Source organism: Ptychodera flava, chromosome 21 (genome assembly GCF_041260155.1).
Source record: "Ptychodera flava strain L36383 chromosome 21, AS_Pfla_20210202, whole genome shotgun sequence".
Lineage (NCBI taxonomy): Eukaryota > Metazoa > Hemichordata > Enteropneusta > Ptychoderidae > Ptychodera > Ptychodera flava.
Genome location: NC_091948.1, coordinates 23,938,132 through 23,965,143, shown reverse-complemented (window position 1 = coordinate 23,965,143; position 27,012 = coordinate 23,938,132). Strand labels below are relative to the sequence as shown.

Below are 27,012 nucleotides of genomic sequence, written 5' to 3'. Positions count from 1 at the left end.
ATTCACAACCAGGGTGAAACAGGATGGATAGCCTGATTTAACTGATCACAGAAATAAACCCAAGTAACCCAGGGAAACGTTATTATGCTCATTTCAAGCTCATCTGTATGCAATTTGTCACTCATTTGTTGGTACCTTGTGATCAAAGACTTTCAACTCAAATGTTCCGGAAGATGCTAGCATTTTTAATCTCACATAACTCCTTTTCAACATTGATACAAATTTCTTGTGCTTTAGAAAAAAAACAGAAGATCCCTCTCAAGGGCGGCACTCAGATATTCTCATCTTAACTGTCGCAGGATCTATAAGAAATTACAATCTTCTTAACCAATCTAATCGCGAGGGGAAATGTGCGTGCACAGACTTCATAAAGTCACGTCTGGAAGATGAAGTCAGCATTTCAAAATCGTGGTTCAGCATTTCTTGGCACTTAAATCTCACTTTCCTTTTTCAAGATTGTCATCCGTGCTGAGTAAACTGTCATCTTGATTATCATTCCGTTCAAAAGGAATGACCAATGAAACATTTTATCAACTGTCTTCCATGGGAGGCTCACAAGGGACTTGTTTAAACAAGCTTTTTACTTCTGAACAGCAGATCTAATGGATTAATTATCTAACAATAGAACAGGACATCAGCTTGTCTGCCATCCGGCTCCATATATTTTCATTCTCTGTCGGACCAACAGCTGCGACATCCTAATTAGATTACAATGACATATTTACAGCACTTAATCATTCTTTAATGCCTCTTTGTTGTATGTAAATTTGCAAAACTGATTTACTGGTATTTCTAACCCAGTTGTGAAGGTGAAAATGACCATCTTTCTCTATTCTTCCAAAAACAATTACATCTCATGCTCCTTGTGAATCCTGTTGTATGATTCAAATAAATTTTCAGGATGGATAACACTTTAACTGGATGGATTGTGGGAAAAAATCCCAGAAGACATCAACGTGCTACTAATTTTTGCAGCACTGCACATGGTGTACAGACTCCCAATATCCAACCATTCATGTAAAGCTGGATATCCTAAGTAGAGATTGGTTTTTGCAAAGTGTACTGATTGGCTCGGTTCAAGTATGCAGATCAGCCATAATCATTCATTATTAAAGAAGAATATTTATTGGTTTAAAATCTTGTATTTTGTATCACCATTGATCATCCTAGTCCAATTTTTGTTTCGCTTGTTTGTAAATTTCCGCGATTTGGTTCTTGGAGCCAAACATTTGTAAAATGACGACAACTATTTCACTCATTTTTACGTATTATTTTATTCATATTTTCAACATTAATTCTGCATCTGTTGAACAGTAATTCATAAGCTCTAGCTTAAGAAGGTTCTTTTAGGATTTTGAAACTGTGAAGCAACTTAACTCTCTTTTTTCAAGTTCAAATAAAAAAAAATGTATATATCATTATCATTCCATGAAATATTACAATCATAAGGGCAGCTGTCCATCTTTCAAATCGTTAGTAATTTATTCATCTTCCATCAACAGACTGACATCATTATAAATAATTGGATGAAACCATCAAATATTTTGAAAATGTCAAAAGCCCACAGAATATCAACAGCATTGGCATTTGAGGGATGACTGCATCTCTCTGATCAAACAGTAATCTCTTATTGACTACGGTGAACAAAATTGGAATTGTATCGACAGTCAACACAAATTATTCAATGATGACTAAATGACATGGATATTACAATCTGATGACTGCAGTCAGTGTGAGAACCATTTACTGTTTTAAAATTGATGACGATCTTATAAGTGGATGTCACTAATAACCAATCTTTCTTCAATTTCTAACAACACAATATCACTTTTGTTAAATTTACAGTCCCATTAACGTAAGTATAAAAATGGCTTTACAAATGTCTGTGATAACTGCAGTATTTGCAAAAATTTACTACTTGATTTCAACTATCCATTTTGTACCGTATTTGCATAACTTGTATATTTTAAACACATCACAAAAAATAATTGCCACATAAATAGTAGGACACAGCCATATTACATAAATGTTGTCACATGACAGTTTCCATGACTAGACAGGTTATTTCATCCAGGCCATCTATATCGAGGGATGTAGGTATACACAAGGTTAGGCAATGACAACTCATCTAATTGTACACATTTTATCATTTTTTTAAAATATTTTTGTGAGATATGTCATCTATTTATTTAATGAGCATAATTTCCATTATTTCTTTAAAATACAACAAAGAGAAGACACTATTTAAACGAAATTAGTACTTTTCAAGAAAGTGAAAAGCTGCTTGTTGATTTATTTTCACAAGTTCCACTCGCGTACTTTTAAGACGAGACCCTGATTCAATGAACCTCACTTATTTGCTCACCTTTGCCGATCAGTCGGACATACAAAGTAGTTTACAGAAGAAACAAGTAATAAACAGCTGCTATGAAGATAGAGAGAGATGGCCTGTAGTCTTGAAAAAACCTGACAGCTCATCTACGTGACACGAGGTGCCAACCTGCACACAGCATGGAAGAGACGTTAACAACTTAGCATAAATCCTTGAACATACTTCCTTCAATACACTCTAGATCCTTTTTTCACAAAGATTATTTGATCCAGACAAACTATTCAAGCTCACTGCTCCATTACATTTCCATGGAGGTACCACAATCCCAATGGCTTTTCCCAGAACTAACTACAGGAGTCTTTCTCCTCACGTTTTTACTAAAATCTCTCTAATCAGCATGAAATCAATATTCTGCCTATTCAAGTAAATTTCACAGAATACAATGTCTGGTTTTAGACGGACTTGTTATGGTAAGCACTTCAAAGTGTGAAAAAATAGTCAAAAATCATGATAAAACTTAAGGTAGTCCTTATAAAAACAGTACTATTCTCAATAGCTTTTAATTAATTAAGTAATGTTTGTCAGTTCCTGTTTGATTACATCATGTTTTCTCTAATTAGCACACAGACCCACCATGTTAATTCTCATTTTAATGGTGGATATCATATGACTGGCATTGTATCCTTTCTCTTCAATACTCCTGATATAATTATGAAAAAAAGACCCCATTGACTTCGCAGATGAAAATTACTCTACTTACGGTTTGAAAATAACTTTTAATGGGCCATTAAAAAGTGACACATAAAAATTACCTTTTCAAAATTAGAATTATTAAACCATAATGAAAAATGGCTGGATCTCCCTAGAGGATGAACAGTTGCCATGCAACAACAAACTGTTTACTGGATGCTCGGTGATAACAAAAAAGTTTGGGCTTCTCTTTCCCAAAGGATGATGGGAGAACGTGGTGAGTCTTTCACTGTGGGTGATTATCATAGCAACTGCGAACTCCCACAGGAGATGTACCCAAATAATAGCCAAAATCTTTGTCTTGGGATCTTTAACTTTATGAAATCATATTTTTTTTTAAATAAGAATTCCTGGATTATATTAAGGCCTGTTTTGTACATTCCCTGATAAAAGATGCATCATGTAGACTTCTGGGAAATTAAAGAGTTTAAAAAAATATATTCCTCAGCATCACAGTGTTTCACTATAAAATAAAGCAATTTTTGTTTCTTAGAGTAAAACAGTTGGTTCATCAAAACTTTTGCCTGTTTCTAGTTCATAAATTCTCATATCATAAACCGGAATTTTCCTCAACCTTACCATCACATTATTAAATTTTCAAACTTTCCATTTGTTTGCAGTAACGCAATTAAAGAGCTCCACACATTTGTCTATGCTCAATATTTGGTGTGTGAGAGTAGGTTTTTAATCAAAAAGTGCAGGTGATCTACGTAACAATATGAAATTTGCACAACTGAAAGCAGCATCAGGTCTCAAAGTCATGACTACAAAGATAGCAACTGAGGAATGGAATATTCTGCATGGTTTGTTCATGCATGGAAAAAATCAATTTTAATAAAAGTTGATCGATGCAGAAACAAATCTTTTTCACATTAGTGATATGCATATCCATTGATCGACTGCAACGTGTTACGCTCGGTCCTTCATCTGAAATGCAAAATTCAATTTGATGGTGAAATTTGCATCTCTGCTAAAGTGCAGACGCAGCTGGAAACAAATCACTCAAGCAATTCAAACATCAAGACATGCTCAAGGAAGGAGGGCCAGGCAAAGTCCCCTTTGAGTGTCATGTCCTTCCTCGCAAACAGTACCTCTGTCAAATCGACCAGAGTCCCATGCCCATCGCCTCCCTCCTCCTGCCAATCCCTAAATAACGCTACGAGCTTCTTATTTTTATTTCTCCCTGAACCACACTTATCTATGAAGTTGAAGTTGCCTGGCAACAGCATCAGATGGTGAACAAAATTACACAATGCACCTTCACATAGTTTCACTTCGAAACACTCATCTTGGTCATCAACTGTCTCTACATTTGTCCTCACCACAACAAAAAGTCAAGCAGAAAAAAACACAATGTAATAAATCGTTGACAGTATTTGTTTTGAAACTGACTATGCAAATTCCAGAGTTCATGGCCTGTGCAAATACTTCAATAAAATAAAATAGTTTTAAAAGGCAAAGTTAATTGGTTCGACATCCTTGCTCACTTAGCCACATGGGAATACAATACAAGGTATGAAAGTGAAATGATAGATGGTATACACTTTGCAGAGAAAAGGGGAGAAAAAAAGCAATTTATAAAGTATTAATGATCTGCCAAATTAACTTGCATGTGCAGTGGTGCCTTAAAAAACAAAGTACTGAGCGATATTGATGAATGAGAATAAAATGAACAATGTAAATCTAATGATGCGTTTTACAGTGTCACGGCTCAATGCAGATACTCAACTGATGGAATGCCACCTCTAAAATGCCTTTCAAAATGCGCCAGTTTATCAATTGATATGAGAGTATCACTGGCATGATTTTGAAGTTTAGACAGTTGAATGCATGTTCATGTAAGACAGACTACGTGTACAAATTGTCTGATTGCTTGTATATGTTGATTTCCTTTCAAGTGTACAGTCCTGTGCTGTATATGCATACTTTTTCCAAACTGCCGGCAAATTTTTCACTGTATTGCACTGAAGGTTTCCACTTTTGATGGGAAAAATTGCTCAGCCTCCTAATATGATTAAAGGTATTTTCTCCTATGTTTGAGTCGAAAGCATTTCAGCTAGTTTTGAGCACTGTGTCTACCACGCGCAGACCAGCTGGATATCGCTCTGTAATGATAAAATTGCAAAACTCTACATCAAAATTTGCTCATTTCTTCTGTGGATGACTTCTTACTGTCAATCAAACATGAAAACGACAAAAGCTCTTGGGAAATACTTTCCATCCCTCAACAGATTTACTTTGAAATATAACTCTGTCTTAAAAACAGGAAAATAGTTACTATCAATTGCTCGCTTTAATAACCTTAAGAAAAGCATCAGGTATATTTCTGGTTGGATTTTACATGTAGCGATCGAAGCATAAAGAGTCTGTACATTTAGGTTTTTTCGGTTTTCCTTGCCTAGGAATTGTTTGGAACTAGAAGCTCTTTTAAGAGACCAGTGTGATACATGACATTCACAACATAACTTTTGGTTGCCCCCAATTACAAATTGATTTCTAAGTATACAGCTTTGGCTATAACTCTTTCACCACCATGGTTTCATCCAGACCAATATCAATGAGGAGTATGAACCCAGGTTACAGGGAGTTTGGGTCAACAGTTAAAATTGATCTGAGTGTCTTAAGACACTAACCATCATGATCAGCTGGTGGAATTGGCACTGCTGAACCAGAAGCTTTTATTTTTTTAATTTTTATCAGATAAAATTGTGCTATAGAGGGACAAACACACGCACAACTACATATACCTAACTCTGAGACGCCTATAATTTTTTTATATGGTACCTGTACACATTTATACAACTAGCGTATGCTCTGGTGGCCTTCTTTTTCAAAGTTTGGAATTTATTGTTTTGAACTAAACTGAACAACCATCTGTTTTCCCATAAAACATTATTGAAACATTAAATCTTATTTAAAGACTTGTATACAGTGTTTTTATGCTGTCTGAAAAAACAAAACAAGGTCATCTGTCGTTTTTTCTGTCACAAACAAATAAATATTATGCGAGAAAAACATGATACTAAAGTGGAGATATTTTTGACAGTATTTTTTCCCCAGAAAATGTTTTGAACACTTGACTTATATGGCAATATTAATTTTTGTGATGCGTATTGTCTGTCATTGACAACAAAGGTTCAGTATTCAGATATTCCTGGGGGAACCTCATTAAAGACGCATCAAACCAATTTTCTTTCAACTGATCAAGTCACAAAAATATAATACAACAAATTAGTAAACAACTCCTTAGACTGACGTCTTAATACCAAAAGGAAAAAAATTAATCTTCCAATTACTGCCGTAAAAAATTCAGTTTGAGGACACCGATACTCATCTTCTGTTGCCACAAAAAAAAAACCCAGCCACTTTAATCATCTACATGCACATTTTGTATGAAAACTCAATATTTCAAGAGATTACAAGTAAGTCCATCAAGTATATGTTTGAATACAAAATGTGCTTCTGGAGCATTATTTTACAAAGCAAGGTACAGCTGTATGTCACAGTCTAATGTATTCTAATGTATTCTATGGCTATATCAATAAATTTGTACCCTTATCTGCAAAAATTTTTTCATACTTTTATTCCACAATATGAATTCCAGAGTTTCTTGTTTACATTCTGCTCAATTACAGTTTCTGATTCTGTAGTGTCTGAATTCTCTTGCTGGGATGGATTTTCAAAGACTTTTCCAGAGAGACAAATTTGGGACAATTGTACAATCATGCTCTTCTTGAAAATAAAGTGATATGGCAAATTTCAGCTTTTGCCTTTGTTGGCTTGCCTTTTCAAAAATTAAAGATAGTGATGACACAAGAAGAGAGAGAGATGCCACCACATCGCATTGATCTGTTGTTCTCATCACACGATGCAACTTTACGAATTACCGAGTTAGCGACAAAGGGCAAGCCATGGATCAAATTTAATGAACTCAGCGCTTTAAAAGCAAATTGAGTTAGGACTAGTTTACATTTGCTGTGCTCAATTTCTTGGACAAACACAGCCCTTTTACATTCAGTATTTCAACAGCAGTGCTTGCCAAGGAGGTTACTTACACAATATGTTGTTATGGTGACTGTGATAATTAGTTTTGTATTTTCATCCATTGTTGATGATATTTAAATTTCCATGCTCTAATGTGGTACGGTAGTATGCTGATTGTTGATGATATTTAAATAACTATGCTGAAGATAAAATAAAACGTTGATGACAGAATATTCCAGTGTATGTGCCCTTTGAAGCTGACTTTTCTGTGATACAGCTGATCATTTTCTCTCCTATAATTAAATTTCTTACCTTTCCCCATTAACCTATTAAAGACGACGATTGCTATGGCTGTAAAAAGGAAAGGCTGATTTGCTCTTGGTGTATCGGTGACTCTGCGATATGATACTTGAACTATCTAAAGTTGAGTGGGTTCTTGTCAGCAAGGGGGAGGGGGAGGGGGAGGGTGTTGCTCCAGATCATCCATAAACTCACCTCTTGCGCCCTTCTTAATATTTTTACTAAATGTCATCTGTAGGTACATGTATATACTGTTTTTAAAAAATTAACTTTGACATACTTTGACATACATCCATTTTTAAGTACCTGACAGAACTATGCAACTTTTGCACTATAGACAGAAGGAAAAAAAATTGCTGATATCACATAAGATATAAAACATTCATTTACCATTGGATGAATGTGGACCTACTACAGACGTTTCATGTTTCAATGAAATCTGTGGCAACTCAGAAGTGTTGGGGTGTGATTGTGAACACAGTTCTCTACAGGACAAAATACTGTTGAACTATACATATGCAACAAGTAACGAATAGTGTCATAATAACCATGAAGATCTGGCATCATTCCTTCGCAATTACAACCAAAACATGCATGAAGAAAACTTGAACTACAGACTGTTATTGTAAGACACTGATTAGTATTATGACACATTTCACTCCACACTTCACAGATAATCTCATCATACACTTAAGCAACTAAACTATCTGAATAACACTTCTGAACCACTGCATATTGGATGTACACACACATATAAATAATACAGTGTAAGCTAGTAACCATGGAAATAGCCTTAAACTTGAAATTTCTACTCTATTCTCATAATGTAATATATGCTAAGGATATAAACAAAAACTCTCTTCATAATCCTTTTCTCATTTGAAGCTTACACTTTCCAAAACACTTAACCCTCCATGAACACAGGTACTTTAATATTTGAAACTGTCCATTGAAAAGAGTCAGGATAAACTATGCATGCTGCAGATGCAAGGGTCATTATGTTACATGCAGTAGAAATTTCCACCACAATAAAGGTGCTTTTTACACACACACCCCCTCATATTTTGTGCATTATCATAGGGTTTCCATAACTCCCTACAATTTAAACTTCCGCAAGAATATCTTCGCTTTTTATTTTTGGTCAATGCATATTTCAAAGTCATTCAAGGCATGAATAACGAGAAGAAATAATCATTCTAATTCTAGTAATTGTGATGAACTTTTCCCTGCCTTGTGTTCTTGACCATCATCTACAATTTTGCCTCTCAGAAAGGGAACTGAAATTCACCGTTACAGCGATATCACAGGCACTGTCTGGTACAAGAAGAAAGCCATTCAGTATTCATCAAATCTGATGGCTGCCTTGAAGCTTGAAACCCTTTCCTACATGTTTTCAAGTAAATTACCCACTGAAGGCACATCTTGGGTGATTTGAGGAAAAACTGCGCTCTTAGCCATCTCTTGGCAAATAGTCCCTTGACAGTGAAGATTTATTTTCCTTTTCAACCGCAACGATTCATATAAATTCAAGATTTGCTCATCAAACAGCATTTGCATTGATATTCTCAATGCTAATAGAGCATATTGCACACAATCTGTTCCAACAGAAATGTCGTGACATTTAAAATTGTTAAATGTTAGGTTCAGTCAGCCAACATTATTACGAAAGCTAGTATAGTTATAATGGTGCCTTGCTCAAATGTAACTTTCATAGATCCAACAATATTTGTTAAAGTGCACGTACACACATTTCTGAGTTGAGAGCTGATTTCGAAAGTGCCATATATGTCCTTTCTGTTTTGATCTTTAATTTCCTCGTTGATGTACACAACAAAAGCTTATCCAAAGGAAACTACGGATGCGCACACGGTCAGGTGAGTGACGGGTTGAATGTCATTTGATCTTATAAAGCAGGAATAAAATACTATGAAATGTCACTTTTGATCTTCTCCTTTTATTAAGTACAGCATTATCAGGAAAAGCAAATTTAGTATGCAACAACTACAGGTACAGCTCTGACGAAGGCAGCTCGTTACTCTGCAAAGAAACATAATGTTCCAAGTGGTTGTACAGCAGACTGGAAAATTTATCACAGCGATTCAGCCTTACATATCACATTTGTACGATAAAAAGACCTTATTTCTTATTCTATGACCCACTGAAAAACTCCCACACGCAGGAACATGATCTGTTTTCTTCGCTAAACCATGCTCGATGTGTACTCTGGCACATATGATGTATTCTCCACACTTTCACTCACCCAGCCCACAAATACAGCTGTTGAGTGAAACACTGAAGTTTGTATGATATTGGCAAACAGCCAGCAAATGGATTGCTTACACTTTCATGCGCCAAGAACTGACAGAGACAGTCCTGCCCAGACGCTCCAATAATTCACCACTTGGTGCTAATTTCCTGTCAGACTTAATTAAAACTCCACTCTCCCGATATCTGTACAATGAAATGTCCCCGGCATGATTTCCTTCTGTTTTGTCTTTGTTTATTGTTCTTATTTGCAGGGCAGTGACCAGTGAAAATGAAGATTTCTACTGAAAGACACCGCAGGAAAAACAGTAAGACACTGACCAAACTGTGATACGAACAGTAGAAGTACCATCTAATTCATTTATCTCTGTAGCCTTCTTTGCATGCAAATTGCATGCTCACATAAATATTGAGAAATGGGACTCGCTCTTGCCAAGTGAATCTTTCAAGTCATTGTATGCATCAGTAACTGTCCCCTAATTATATTTTGTCTCTGATGAGTATGTTCAATTAGGCGAAACATCAAATTTCCTGATTAGTGTAAAAATTAATACAGTCACAATCTTCCACAAATTAAAAGGTAAAAAGTTATCACTCAGTATTATTGAAATCAACAGCTAAGGGATAGCCAATCCACATTTCTATGGCAGGCTTAATTATAAAAACTTTGAACACGTCACTACAAATCTCAGACCCACAAATGCATAGTAAGGCTTGACACTACAATGTTGAAATGCTATTTACTAAACCTGACAGAAGCATTAGAATTTCAAATATAACAATTTGGATGTTTTGGTGATTGAGTAAACTAGAGAGAGAGTGAATGAGATATGCATGTCTATCAGAGCGGAAAGCAACTCAACTTGCCTTGTATACTGCTTTTCTGCTTCTAATGTCGCCAGTTCTTTTGAAGGGCCATGAAACACACTTGTCCGAGGACGAGCTCCGCCATTCACTATGCGGACATTCTGAAAAGATAAAAAAATTGAAGTTTGCGATTAATATAAATGCTGATAGTTTTTATAAGTCATCAGGAGGATGTAATAAAGATTCAACCTGTAAAAAAACATCTTTTTTATCATTCGGGAACCTGGTGTCATGTGTGTTTGAATCCACATTTGACTGGCCAAGGTTGCATGATCGGCATTCATGTGTTATATTAATTATTTCACTTTTCCTTTTCTCTTTCCCGCTCAATCATTTCCAAAGAAGACATGGGAACAGTGGAAGATTCTCAGTAAGTTGGCTCAATCACTCTTCATGCATTGAATCATAAAACTTGCATATGGAATGACATTGAATTCTGCATACATTCTCCTTGGATAAGATTAAACTGTTGTATCAAACAATGAGCAAGTACAAGGCTGTGTCTGGTTTCATTGACAATATGATATTAATGATGGTGAAAATAGCATACAAATGTAGTGATAGCGCTTCTGTTATAAATTAGCGATTTTAATTCAGATATAAATTTAGTATTTTAATAGCATTGCGAACAGGATTTTAATGGCGAGACTGTTATTAAAGTAATGCCATTTTGCAAATGCACCTACAGGCCTTGGGAAAGGACGCTAAATCTATACAAATTATGATCTGATGAATTTCATATTTTTTGCACAATGCCAATAACTACCCTGTTACAAGTGCAACTAACATGATCGTTTGCATCTGATCATTTTCAAAGGTAGGTATAACCTCTATGTAATGATTGAATATGGTGGAATGTACTACAACATGATCCTGACTGATTGGTTTTGGCAAATAAATAGCTGTAATCATCCTCAAATTTCCCAATTAATTTTAAGACATTCCCTGTATACGGAATATCATAATACATGCAATGAAGCGGTCACATCATATCAGACACAGACATAAATTTACATATAATCCTACCGCATGGTTCCATTAAAAGTAACAGAAAACAAGGCATAAATAGAAACAATAAACTTTACTACACATCTGGCTTTGCTGTAAACTTTATGTTTTTACGCTAAAAACATAAAATACAGAAAAAATTGTATAGGGAAGAGATAATATGTTCACTACGTGACTAAAATCATCATATGTAAAGGTCATTTGTTAATATATTATGACAAGTTCATTTACAATTGTCAGAAGCTACTCAGAGTATTATTGTATCATATATCAGTCAGTTTTTTTAATAGCTGTCTACTTTCATTGACATACTTTCAATGTAAGTGATTTGTTTTGAATCATAGAGATAGAGTGAATTTTACAATACTGATGTAGACATCAGTATCGTTGGTGACAGTACTATCAAAGGGATACATATTCCGTAAAGATGATTAGGGTATTCTTAATATTTCATCATTGAACATTTTCATTGTCACATCTTTCTTGCCATTTTCAATGTTGGTCATTCTGACGTTTGATTTGATACCTTGAATGTGTGATGATTGATTAAGCGTAGACACATTATCACCCCCTTACAGTTAAATATTTTGACGTCATCTGCGTTAAAAAAAACTACTTCATTGTCTCCTTGAAAAGCAACATGGGAGCATCATAAAAATTCCACCACTGATCTATTCTTTTCTGTATCGATGCAAAGTCGCTAGATTCAAAGCACTCGCCAACATCACAGGAGGTCAGTATAATACAAAACACCCGTGTGGTTGACGCGAGGGACAGCACGACAAGTATACGTTTCAGGAAAAGTCTTTACAAGCATGTAATACTATGTATTTCACAGGCGATGTGTAAATCCCTATCATGTAACTTCCTCCTTTGATTCCTATTTCTAAACAAGTGTTGCGAACAATGTTGATCAAATCTACAGGCAAGGACAACGTCTGCCTGTTCATGACTATAGGAGAATGTGTGATTCAGGCCGACTGTGTGCAGACCCACTTTCATTCTCTTCTGATGGACAGCTCTCTATGAATGATAGTATGATATTACAAGGGCTCTCACACGCTCTCCATGTACCCTTTCAACGTTGTCAGCAAATACTTGACATCCTTAAAGTGATGTCAATTTCATGTGTGACATCGCTGTTTATGTATGTTATTGGTATTAATACCTTTCATTATTCTCATGATAAATTTATCTCTGTGACATTTTGGTGATTTTGTTTTCATCATCACACAAAAAAACAATATCTCATCATGGTTCACATTGTGTACCGAATTTAATAGGGTATTTAAAGATGGAAAATTATAAATTTGGATTTCCTGTTTCGATTCTATAATGATTCATAACTGGAGATGTCAGGAACATTACAATATTTTTATCTTTATTTTGAGACATTTTTGAGAGATCATTTTAGATAAAAAGGCCATATAAGAGTGCAGAGAAATCATCCGACTTACTCTGTGCATGAAATTTTGGTACCATATGAGACAAGATGCCGAAAATTCAAAGTGAAAGCCATTCCAGTTATGATTCTTGTTTTCAATTGTGGCTGTACACATCCCTATGTCAGCTTTGGAAGAAAATCTGCTGTTATGAAAGTTATCACGGACAACAGCCTGTCAAGTAAATGTATTATTAAAAGTTTTTCAAACAGCCTCAATTTATCATATATTTTACAGCAGCTGGTACATGTACATTCAGTTTGCCAGAACATCTTGCTGGAGGTTATCAGCTCAACAGTCAATCACCTGTGTAAGTTTTGAATCAAGCACTCTGAAATGTCAATTGGCATACAGGATTATGTACCTTTTCTTTGACTGTAAAGTACTTACAATTTGGTAGCACCATCATTATCTGCATGTCCATCAAAATACATATTTTTCAGAGGCTGTGCATTTCAATTATCTTACTGGCAAAACGAAGTTTAAGATTGGATTTGATAATCCAAAAATTGGTTTAACCCTCTCACCACCATGGTCTGATCCAAACTAATTGTTATCAACGGTCAGTCTGGACCTGTTCACAGGGCATTGGGGGTGTACAGGTTACTGGCTCCATCTCGCGATTCAAAAACCCAGTAATTGTCATTCCAATCTTTGAAGTCATCAACTCATGAGAATTAAGCAAAGGATAGACCAATCTGTTAAGACTCCAATGGCTCTATGATTTGGTTCGGGTGTTTTGCTTCTCAGTTGTAAAATTTTTCTAATTGCCATGGTCTGTACCATCACACAAATGGAACATGGGCAAAATTATTCAGTGTTGCCAAGGAGAATGAAAACTGATCAATATGCCTTGTTTAATTGGTTTCACGTCGCTGAATTTCATCAATACTGTTTGTTGAGTTTTCTGTCAAATTCATTTGCGCATTGCCACAGCTACATGCACCATGACAAAGAAACTTACAATCATGGTATTAATTGCATGTTCAGTTGGACTTGAATATTGAATTAAAGCGTCATTATGGTTTTTGTCACATTTCCAAATTACTTAGAACATATTCATCCATCTAAGGACACCGTTGATGAAACAGAAAGTAGACGCAGATATCTACACCTTCGCACAGTCTCCACTTTCAAAGTAACAACACAATAGCGTATTGACATGTGTTGATTTTGTTTTCACAGGTATATTTCGATTATGCCGATTTCCTTAACATTCATGCTTGCTAAACCACACTTCCTGCATTACACTGCAAAATGAGACTTTTGCATTTCCAGTCCTTTTTCCCTACACTCAACTAACTATCAGCTCCCAAACCCGGCACCTGTTATTTTCCTACATAGTCTATTAGTCTGTTTAAATTGTAACAGTAGCTAAATAAATGTGGAACAAATTTAAATAATGCAAAATGTTCTGCAATGAGCATGTCAAAAGGTTAACACGCTAAAGCTTAGAAAAAACTTTTGCATGGGATGAAATTTGGAAGAATTGGAAAAAAAATGATGACAAACTTGATAAAGATTTCAGTAAACACGAAACTTGTAAGACACTGCCTATCAGTGTGATTACAGACCTAATTCATAATGCATTACCACAATACCTGGTTCCCATGCCAATCATCCAAATGAGAATATTATCCCTTTGAACATATTGATAAATTTTTGATTGAGTTCCGAACAATGCTACAATTGCTAATTATCTATAGACATGCACATAGTAAGATATCACAAACAAGTATGTCTGACAGAAACACTCGCAAGAAGTTTCTGTTAGAGATCTTGTGGCATATGTGCATCAGTCAGGGCCAAATCAAACACAAAATATTCAGTTTATGATTAACTTGCATTTACCTTAAGCCATTTGATGTTATGAGCAGTGATTAAAGAGAATGTCTGCAGGTTTACAATTATCTTCAGTCTGCATCATGAGATCTAATAAGTCAACATTTGAGAAAATTTATCTGACTTTATATGTCAAATTTTTGTGCCAGGAGACATGCCAAGTAACATGACATAATGATTCTGAGTATATACTATCATTTCTGCTTGCAAATTTGCCGTAACCTTTCAAAAAATTGATTCCGAAGTAGAAGAGATTTTAATGGGCAATACTCCATAACGCAAGCTGACTGACCATAGACCTAAAAATACTTGTATCCATCATTAGCGATCAATCTATCACTTTCAAATTACAGCGTTCTCTTCAAGAAAGTCACAAGACGAAACACTAAGATATTGTTTAAAAACTCAGCAATTAGGAATTCCTAAATGTATTTCTCCAAATTTTCACTCTCCATCATTTTTGGGCCTGTAGGTTTCTTTTCAAATTGACCTTTGGAAAGAAATAAGTTGACATTAAATTTTGAATGAGGTTCAATCAGATTTCAGCAAAAGAATCAGTTTTACTCTATCAATGCTTGCCCTAAGAGAAAAGCAAATAGTTTAAACCACCTGAGCAGGACTTCTATATGTTCACATACATTGATTGCTCCCTTGTCATGTAATACAAGTCACAGATTTCCAATATTTGAGTTGATCTTGTAAAAAACACAACTTTAACGAAAATGTGTCCAGACCTTCCCATCATTAACCTAACATTGAGACAACACAATTTACTCCAACTAACAAGGAAACAATGTTTCATTTGCCAATAAAAGCTAACTTCAACCAGAAATTTAGAATATTTGTTATGGTTTCCAGGATAGATTCTGAGAAAAAATGGCCCATTTATATAATCGCCATGTTCTGATAGTTAACAATCAGCACAGGATATGTGACTGTTACTAGTTGTCAACAAACTGCTCTGAATCTCCTGCCCTCTATACTGTGTCACAACCATGATTACAAGTAATAAGCCTGACGAATTGTTTGGAATGAATTATCATGAAGTGGTTGCACTGTGACTAACACACAAGGGTAAGGTAAGATACAATGTTGATGAATTTCATGTTTGATGAAATGTTTAAACCAGGATAATGGCACAAACAAGAGCACACGCATATAAAGTGATCCACATTTCCATAATTCTTCGCCAAGCTGTTGACCATTATAGTAATCTTGTTTTGATGGGCATGATAATGGGATCTAAGCTGCAGAATACTGAGTTCGGCAGAATTTGATGGGCGCTGAAGTCCTTAAAAGTGAATGGTTCTACTAGAGGAGGGTTTTATCTCCAGCAGGCAATATGAGATTGATAGGATCAGATGTAATCTCTATCACAGTGTGGGAAGATCAGGTCACCTCTCTGCTGGGCTGAACATAATAAGCTTGATCTTTTCTCATCTTCTACATTTTAGATGAAACTGGAACTCTACTCTAGATCTCTTTGTCGCTACAGAAAATATTTGTCAAACATTAATGCCCATACAAAATTGCCATTTTATTCTGAGGCACACATGGATAAAGTGAGCTTGATATTGAATGCAAAGTCACTCTTTCTACGCTCGGGTTCAAAGATTATGCGGTTGCTGATGCAGTCTTTGTCCAAATTAATGCGCAGTCTTGCTCATGTTATTTAGGGGTGTGAAACTCTTTTTATGCTATTGATGCAAATTTTTTTTAGAAGTTTAGCACCCACCCCCAAAAAACAAAGATGAGTATGAATTCCTAAACATACTCTGGTATTTTCCAGATTTAAGAGATCTTTGTCTCTACAACTCAAATAATTTTACAAATTCCTAAATTTTTGACAGCTGGATCCTCAAGAGATATAATCCATTAATAAGACTTTCTCTCACAAAGTAGCATCACACCAGTAGTCCTAGGAATAGATTTTGTGAAAACCTAGCATTATTTTACCCTGATGGAGCCCATGCGCCACTTCAAATAACTTTTGAAATATATATGTATACTATTGCTCTGAATATTTTCAAAGCATGTTGCTTGTTGAAAAGACGTCATATCTTCCTTTCAAAAATAATATCAACTTTAATGACCCCATTAAAATTTCAGTAAGTTTCTTTTCATACTCTTGCAGTTAATGAAGGTTAAAAAAAACAATGAAGTTATTGGAATGGGTAATTGGAGGTAATATTGTAGACCAATGCTAAAAATTTTATGTTCTTGAGTTTCATCAAAATACACATCATTGAATTATGCAGCACATGTTCAAAATGCTTCCATTTTGTCTCTGTTTGCCAATGGCATCTTCTTTGTGAGATGACGCGCTCTTAGTCCTTGCCAGCTGTCACTACTGCTTGCAGATGAGACTACCACGGCATACATAAAATTGAAAAATTGAAAAAAGATGAATGTGTAGCCAGAGAAATGAAAGTGTCAACATGGGTGTTAACCACAGAAATGTCACAAGGCGATATAAGTGTCACTGGAATATTCTCAAAATACGATAGGGCATCACACAGACGCCTCATGACATGCCACAAAATTTATGCTCTGAGACAAACACTGTTGTATAGTTTAAGCAAACAGTTCAGCAATAAAACTGCCACCAATTCCATGCATCATAGACTTCTTTTGAAAAAAATGGAATCTCATAGACTTCATCAGAATTAAAACCAGTTATTTGTCGACAACCACATGTTGATTCCACAAACTGATAATGGAATTGCTATGATTTATTAGTCAAACACTACAGAATAAAATTGTTCATATTTTTTTCATCAAACAGCAAGACATGCCAGTGTTCAATTATCAATATGATCTTCAAAGACCTATAAAGTTCTGCATTGCATATGAGGATGTTTACTCATGCCTTATTAACGGTGGATGAAAAATCATGATGAATGCATTTTCATACACAGAGCCAACCTTTACAAAATATTTTGACATTTATAGAATGTAGAAAAGGACAAGGTATGTTGAAAAGGATGATGGCGAGAGAATTTTATAATTCTACATTAACCTGTTCACCCCTCATTCCCAATAAACAGGTCTGCAATCACCATTGACAACAATGGGGTAGGGTCAAACCATGGTTGTGAAAGGGTTATGACTCAATCACTTTAGCAATTTGGTACTTGTAATTTTGATAAGGCTGCGTTCACAAAAAATGGTTAGGGGGGGCTGGAGGAATTCAGGGGGGGGATTCAAAAATTTTTGGGGTAGTGGAGGGGGGACTTGAAAATTTTGCTCTACCTGTAGGGGGGGGACTTGAAAATTTTTGGGTCCCTTTTGAGTTTTACATTTTCCAATTCCAAGTTTTTGTAGGTAATTCAATGAAAAATGAATACCATTTTTTATGTCATCAAAATGTTGTAATGTTAGTAATAATTTAACAAAATCTAGAACCATTTTGTCACATTTCATGACTTTTATCTCGAAAAAATCTTAACATGTTATTTGTCGTAAAAAACAAACTTGAGCCTCGTAACAGGGCAGAAGCTACAACTGTTAATGATTTCTGCAATATTCCTATGCAATATAACAATTACAGTTTCTTGCTATCTCCCTACAGCATGCTCAAACACACAATATTTAGTTTGTTGACAAAGCCTGTATATATAAATATAAATATGTATTTGGTGATAATTTAATAGGAGTCCAGACTGACAGTCAGTTGTCAGTGATACAAATGCATAGTACACATACATAGGCTGTGATAGCAAGCTGAATACTGGACAATTCAACATGCTGTAGGGAGTAGAACAAGAACGCAGTTGTAAAACTGAACAAAAATATTGCCAAAATTATCAAAGTTAATACAGCTACTGCCTACAGGTAGTGTCACTATCAGATACTACCCTGCTACTGCAGTGTCACTGTCACTGCATACCTGAACAGTGACAGAGACAGCTCTGACTTTGATGTACATGGTATTTGAAGAAGAGTTTTGGTCAAATGACACTCATGACAGTGAAACTCACTTGTACACAAGATCAGGCCAGAGAGCAACACAAGGAAGAAAACATAGAAATGTTTGAATTCTGGCATATGAGAATAATCAAATATTAAAGAAAAAAGATGGGGTCACCATGCTTGATTTTCTAAATTTTCACACTCTTATTATAAAATGATACAGAAGTAAAACTTTGAATAGTAAAGACTAAAAGAAAAAAATATGTGACCAAATGGAATTATTTATTTTTTAACCAAATTTGCAATTATCACACCCAAAATTTCAGAGATTAAAATATTTATTTGATGGAATATTTTACCTTCCGTATTGTCAATTTTGAGTAGCATCTAATTCATATAGGTCTTGTAGTTTTGAAACAATTTCGGTAGGTCACTGTGCAATACGGCAATTAGCCAGAATTCACAATTTTCCTACTCTCTCATGATTGCATTTTGTGTGCTCTTCAACAGGAGCAATCGACCTGGCCAGAGTTGGATTAATTCAAGTTGGCTTTTAGACCAATAAATCTAAAAAATTAACCGATACATTTAAAGAACTTGCCTTGGAATATGACTATACAAAGTGCTAATGCACAGGTAGTGTTGAACACCTGTGAGCAGAACGGCGCAATACATGTTTATTTTTTCTGCCTCACATCCTTTACAAATATGCGGGCCTGTGATAGTTGGGGGGGGGGACTTGAAAAATTTGACCATATAGAGGGGGGGCATTTGAAAATTTTTTAGGGTACTTAGGGGGGGATCTGAAAAAAAATAAGATTTCAATCGAGATTCCTCCAGCCCCCCCCCCCCTAATCGTTATTTGTGAACGCAGCCTAAAGAAATACTGCTGCAATGATGCAAATTAGCGACTCACTGGACCTCCCTTAACCCCCCAAAAATTGTAAAATGTCATCGCAAAACAGGAATTCCTGGGTTGAATGACATTGCACAATTTTTCTGTTGATCTTTTGAAAGCAATGCAGTCTTAACGCCTTGCACCTTGGTGGTATTGAGAGTCGCCAATGACAGGTCTGTCTTTTGGGGAATGGTGGATCACGAACAACAATCCCTCACAGACTTCATTACGGAGACACTGTTCCAGATTAGCTTGAATGAAGAGGAGGGTCTTAATAAAGAGCATTGCCGAGTCCTTGCATCATGTCTCCATGGCAACCACGGCTGCGCTCTCCAACTGTTGTTTGACAATAGAAATGCTTAGCTGGGCATTTTGTAAATCCAGGGAAAGTGAAAACCACCCACCATGCCTTCTTTTTGCATCGACTTTATTTTCAAATAATGAAGATGTGGTCAAATGCTGTTCTATTTTTAAGTTTCTTCTTGAATTACAGACATGTACAGGTTTCAGGTTGAAAGCAACATTAATCAGATTTCAGCATATATTGACATTTTTTCTTGTGATTAAATTACCTCTTATTGTAACAGAGGTTTCATTTGAGAGATTCTTTACCGACACTATGGCAAAAATATCTCCGGTAAAATGTAAAAATATTTCAGTGGGTCATTTTTAATTGTAAGCACATTTCTGGTACTTCTCTCTATTGATATTATACAACGCTGCATCAAGGGCAAGGCATTCAGATTCTGGAACTTAGTAATGGAAAGCGTTTAACCCTTTCACCACCATGGTTTGGCCCAAACCCATTGTTCTCAATGGCAATTGTGGACCTGTATACGGGGAATTGGGGATGAACAGGTTAATTAAGGGGTCTTACTAAAGTTTCATGGTTAGTGGAGACAGCTTCTCATCAAAGGCAAAGTATGAATCTTCACTTTATAATTGCATAGGTGTAGATCTTCAATTGCTGCAAAAACTGTACTGAGAATGATTGTTTGACAATACACTCCTACCCTTCAGATTCTGCCATTATCATTGTGCTGTTAATCATACCATTGGGAACTTTTAGAAACGTCATCAACAAGTTTCTACCAGAATTAAAGTGTTGTGCACAAAATTTTTACGAGTATCTTTTCAAGACCAGTAAAACTTTGAACAAATTACATGGTTTACTACAGCGAGCCAAACGCATTTATTTTTCATTTTTTATGATGTTGTTCACATGTTTTGTAGCCTTTTAAATTCCTTGATACATTGTATATTGTTTTCAGTGTGTAGTTTACTCGGTGTTTCAGAATACTTCTTGTGCCTGAAAAGATGTGTACATACAGTGTGGAGCCTGCTAATAAGCAGAAAATCAACAGAAAACATCAAAGAAACTTTGCATGAATCAACTGTTGTTTTCTTGAATCAAGGAATTTCTTTAGCTTTTGTTGCAATCAATAAATGAGACTGACATAGCACATTATAGATCGCCGATAACGATTCCACTTTTTTAACGCCATGAGCTTTTCAGTTTTGGAAGAAATCGACACAAAGAAGGAAAATTTAGGTCAATCGGTCCACGGTATAGCACGATGAAAGAAAAAGTGAGAACACAGAAAAGGATACACTGCAATAAACCTCATACAACTTCATCGACCACAACAATAGATAACGGTAATGTGTATGCAAAGTGTGCGGCTATAGATTTCAATACGCTACAATGCAAGACATGCCCTATCACCTTTCCCACAAAAAAACTCCACATTAGAATTGACAAAAACTAGTTCAGTGACCCATGAAAGGTTCCTGAGTGTGTTCTTCAAACAATACAAGACGACTTGTACATTTAAAGCGGTCACCATACGGCTTTCAACGTTGGATGTAGGGAGCTTGAAGTGGCATGTATCTGCAACTGTATGAGGCCTTTTTTCGCACCATTGTTGATGGAAAACATGGCTGATTCTGAATTGCCAAGAACAGCCAACACAATCGAATGACGGGGGCTTTGTACCTAGACGTCTCATTGATCGGTTTCACAGTATGCAGGACACCACTGCTAGACGAGCTATATTCAGTGCAGTCTGAAAGCCTATAATATGATTAACAAATAACAATAGGTCCAGATCTGGCTCTAGTCAGCTTAATTACGATTCTATCCAATGGCAATCCTTGTATCAAATCCGTCTAAATCATTGCCAACTTCAGCAAAAGTACATTCAAAAACAATTCACGGTTCAAACTTCTCCTAGTCAACCTTTTTGACTTTTAAAAATTGATATTTATCTAGGAAACAAAAGCCTGGGTGTCACTTCATCAAGTAAGCTGTACTCAAGTGGTCCACACTGAAAGTTTAATAGCTCCTTTGGTAACATTGACGAAATGACACCGATATAACCATTCTAATTCAACTACTGAAATTTGTGGTGCAAACATTTTACAAAGTTTGAATAATTTGCAATGCCTACAACTCTAGTTCTTCCTAATTAATGAGCTATTTTTGTACTTCTGCTTATTAAAGACACACAAAAATACTGTTGTCTAAGACACAATAAACATACACAATAGCCAGACAATAGATTAGAAATTATTTATGTACACGGACTCCCCTAGCAACTGTTGACATATTATGTACATGCTACGCAATACATCTGTTGTCACTATAGGTTAATAGTGGTTGCCAGCTATTCTTTGTCAATTAGCACAGGTGTCAACACTTTGATCACTTCAAAGGGATTATTACAACGTGATTTTTTTTTGTGTTTGTGAAGTTTCTCTGCTCTTGGGTGATAAGTTGAAATCTTTGTTGATGGGAATTCAATAATTTGATCAGAGACCTACCGCACTATTGAAAGGTGGAACCCAAATGGCAATACTGGTTTTTTTTCAGTCGTTTTAGGTTTATCATTACCTTGTGTTAAAAAAAGTACAGAAGGAATAACATTTGTTGATTATCATAAAACAGTAATTACATTCGGATAGAAAGTTGATGAAAAAACCGGCATGTGATTTCAGCGATCGAAAGTGAAACATACTCAATAATTTCTCTCTCTTTTCCTCCTGCCCGCTACAGTTTGAATTTTGTTCTCTGATGAAGGAGAACAACCATACAGGTGTGTCTAGCCCCGTCATCTACTTCCAAGGAAAAAAGGGGAAAAAAATATTTTTTTTATTGATAAAAGACAGTTTGGTAATTATTTAAAAGTAATTTTAATCAGCAACTTTATTTGGTTTTTAATGCTCCCACATTCGAAAAACTACAACTTATTTGGCTTTTCAAGTATAATTTTTCCTGCTTCTAATCGTTTTAATTTTCTTTATTTTATTTATAAGTTTGGTTATTTTTCATACAGGTACTATACTTGTCATGTTTGCAGGGTGCAAATTTTGGCACATGAGGTAATTTTTGCAAGTGCAAACATTAGATCTGATTGTACAATTTGTGTAATCACGAAGGCTAAAGAAAGCTCTGTTATTAACGTAGTCCCCCGTGAACTAAAATGTTAGAACCCTCATTGCATTGTCTGACACTAAATACAGTTAAAATTAACCCTTTCTGAGTGTCAAAGTAAATTTTTGTCGCTATTATAAAATATAACGCAGACAATTTTTTTTCCAGATCTAGACAATTTGTTTGCAGAGTTTCCTAAAATTTTGATAAAAAACTGTAGCCTATGAAAAGTCATGTTAATTTAGTCCAAAATTATCAAACCATTTACAGAAAATATTCATAAAAATTGATAAAATGTTGCACTGAATTTAGATGGGAAAAATTACCGAGCCCAAAGAGTTAACCATTTTCAGTCCATTTTACAAGCTGTCTCACATTGAACAACAGCCTTCCCAGTTTTGATTGTTGATTCTCACAACATACAGAAAGAGGTTTTCCGAGTATATAATTGTGAACTCTGCAAATGGGTTACATTTGCATGTTTCAATGAGCAGTTGCCATGACAACTCATCCAAATAATCTTGTACCGCAGCTGCACTGGACAATGCGGGACGGCTGTCAGCGTACGGCTAGACAAACTTCACCGGTTAGCATCTGTGATGCAGTCACTGTACCAACCCATTTACAGAGCTATACAGTCTGACTGCATGCATAGCCCTCTTTAAGGAGTTTATCTGCGTATGATGTCATACAGGTGAACAGAAGGAGAGATGGAAGGCTGGGCAAAATTACATCTTAATCAAGCCATGTATTGTGAACTCGACTCATCTCATGATTAACTGTCCTCTTAAGAATGATGGAGTGAAAAAAGGAATTTCTGATCGAGTGAAAAGAGGCATTCTTTGAGAAAGGGCCATGGAGACATGTCGTGGAAATTCTCATGCTTCTTGATTGCATGTTAGGATGGAGAAAAACCACCTACTCAGTTTCATACTAACAGGAAGTTGTACGTGGAAGCTGCTGATGCCAGGTATGATGGGAAAGTGTACATTAAAATATTAACAGCTTGTGTCTCCAATTTCAGAGTTAGGCGCTCTAAATAAAATTCTTTGTTCACCGTCTGCGTAGGTTTTCAGAGAAAATTAAGAAAACAAACACAATGTTAACACTATTACAAATTAAATATTATTTTCCCCAAAAAAAAACAAATAAAAAATGAGCTATGTTTTTTGTCTGTGTTTGTTCTTTTCCCTGGCTGGTAGGTTTTCAAAAATCCAAGGATGGCAAACAAAGGATTTTATTTAAATGGCCATAGAAGAGGAAACTCATCTGTTGATATCCAAACCGAAGTGGCATACTGAATACCCAGAACTTCCTATGGTCAAGTTCTTTCTCAAGGCATTGCTAAAAAGGGCACACTAGTCAAGAGTAATCATAAATTAAGAAAATTTGCAGGATTTTTTTTTAATCATTCAAAACAAAAAAATATGAGATTCAGAATCATATTGATTGACACTTTTCTGAATATTGAGAAAAACATTTATCAAAAAAGCATTTTTCAAAATTGAAAGTTGAAAAAATATGGTTTTGTGACAAAATGTCACCAAACTATTTTTTACCTTCGATTTTCATTAGAAAATTACTCAAGGGACAGATGTATGCTGAGACAGACAGACATCCTGCCGCCCGTTACACAATGTTTTCCCCTGCTCTCTATAATTTTACACTTCATAAACCAAAATGCCTTAGGCAAATAATTCTGATAGAACAGCATGTTTTTGTATTAAATATTCAAACTACGGGAAACTAGTGCGGTTTTCCGCTATCTGTGTCACGTTGGGTTCTAATTTTAATGCTAACAATTCAAGCAGAAGGAAGCTGGCACGGAAAGCCCAGTCACTGTGCACTATCAGTGATAACTTTCTGGCAAACAAAGGTTCCACAATTCCTGGTATACAATGTATACAGGCTGTTTTTACAATATGGCTGATTCATTATTATGTACCTGTTCCATCATTAAAATGCAAAAATAAATATTCGTCCAAAAAGTTTGAAGAGACTTTTGGAAATTATTCTATATAACCTTATGTAATTAAATTCGGATATTAATCTTAGAGGAATTGTGAAAATGGCACTTCCTTACCGTGGATGTTCTGAACAAAACTCCAAAAATTATATGTCAAAAAATACAATCAAAAGCAGCGGTATTAAAGACTTAAATTTGTACAAGACAAAACTTATCAAAATTTCCATTTTTGGAGCAGCAAAGCTTGCTCACTTTGCTGTTTATGTAACCTAAAATGCGATAACCTTTAATTTATTACTGGTAATAAATAAGATGCATGGTTTTCAGACTTTGCGTTCATAATGAACAATGCATGTTGCAATATACCCCTAACTGACGTTGATAATGAGGCTGTGACTGAGCTCCTCATTATGTTAACCACACACTGGAAACAGGAGTCCGACAAATACAGATATCTTGTTCCCCCAGACTGCATTGAAAGCAAAGTATGTGGAAAAAATTGCAACCTGATACTCAACACGCTTTACAAATTTTCCAGGCACGTGTGTCGTGTATCGTAACTCAAACCTTTACAACCTTACACTCTCTGGGAACAGAGTGGCATTTGCCTTCCATGTGGAAAAAGGATAGGACTGAACCAATAGCTTGGGGGCAGCAGGGTTAATTAGCGGAGGGACTGGAGGTGACTTCCTTATTAAGGGATGTACTTTTACGGACACTTTTCACATTTACTCACGGTGGGTACTGTGGACATTCTAGAGTGTTGTGTGTATGTACAATCTGTTTGATATACTCCCAAAAGTCTGCAATCAGTAATGGAGGTGTGATAGTACGAATGTAGATGAAGAGAAGCTTATCACACCCTAGCCTGGGGTTGCCTGGCAACCGTGACTAATGAGATTTGTCTCCGACTATAAGCCTGCCTTAGAGCACGTAAACACAAGGCCGTTGTCACTACCCTTGGTTATTTTGCGGAAACACTGCCACTGGCAAGGCGATGTAGAGAGGGAAAATAACATTTTGTAAGGTGTCAAGTTGCACCTCTGAAAGTGACATTAAAGATACGATATTCCGTTGTTTTTTGCAAAAGCAATGATCAAGTCCTAATTATCCATACCGACAGTCTTTTTCCTCAATAGCATTCTGACATGGAAAAAGATCTAGAACTTTGAGCCTTCAGAAGATCAGCTAAATCTTTCTCAGCTGAACTCCAACTTCATCTTCACACAAACTCTGAGACAGCTAGCATGTTTGTCTACAGGGAAAAATTGCATGTACTTGCCATCATGGATGCAGCTTTTGCTGGGAGGCTTATAGAGTCAATTTGTGCGTGAAAAGCAAATGCAGATGGCTAAAACAATTGTCTAAATTAAATGATTGACTTTCTAAGTGATTCACCTTCAAGTTCTTTCCGCAAAAGAACAACATTTACTCTGTCTCAGATTTTGCCTTCTAAGATAAAAACAAGGGCGCAATTTATTTTAATGGACCTTTCTGTTGTTCTCCATTCACAAACAGAACAAATCAGGCCCTGCTGTCATCGTTTTTGCATGCTTAGCGGCTTAGTTGATGGAGATAAACATCCCAATCCCCTTTCCCTTGACAAAAACAAATTTCTAAAGCTCAACACGCGACGTTGCCAAGAAAGAAAGGGAAAACACATTTATATAAACCTTCTTATTTCATCAAGTTGAGTGACTGTGGTTCCGTGTTCTGGAAGACATGAGGGTTTCCTTGTTTGCATATACATTGATAACAGACTATTAACTCTCCATTATCACAACTGACAAAAATGCACACTCCTGTCAGAATCACTGATCCTGTGCAGGAATTAACTCTCATCTTGTTTTTGAAGTGCAAACTGTCGGGTCTTTTCACCTGTTCACCCCTGATTCCAGTGAACAGGTCCACAATTACCATTGATAGCAATGGATAGGGCCACACCATTGTGGTGAAAGGGGTAAGTTTATAGACAAAGCTGAGAGCATCTTGTGATGGATATCACACAAAGTT

General features: G+C 35.8%; 1 protein-coding gene across 2 annotated transcripts in view; it reads right to left on the bottom strand.

Moving 5' to 3' along the window:
- LOC139121788 (sodium/calcium exchanger 3-like) overlaps positions 1 to 27,012 on the bottom strand; it is a 90,480-nt gene that overhangs the window by 47,718 nt on the left and 15,750 nt on the right. For both annotated transcript variants that reach the window (XM_070686948.1, XM_070686947.1), the window contains exon 3: positions 10,499 to 10,599. In XM_070686948.1, coding sequence (XP_070543049.1) covers positions 10,499 to 10,599 — 101 coding nt within the window. The remainder of the gene's footprint in view (positions 1 to 10,498; positions 10,600 to 27,012) is intronic.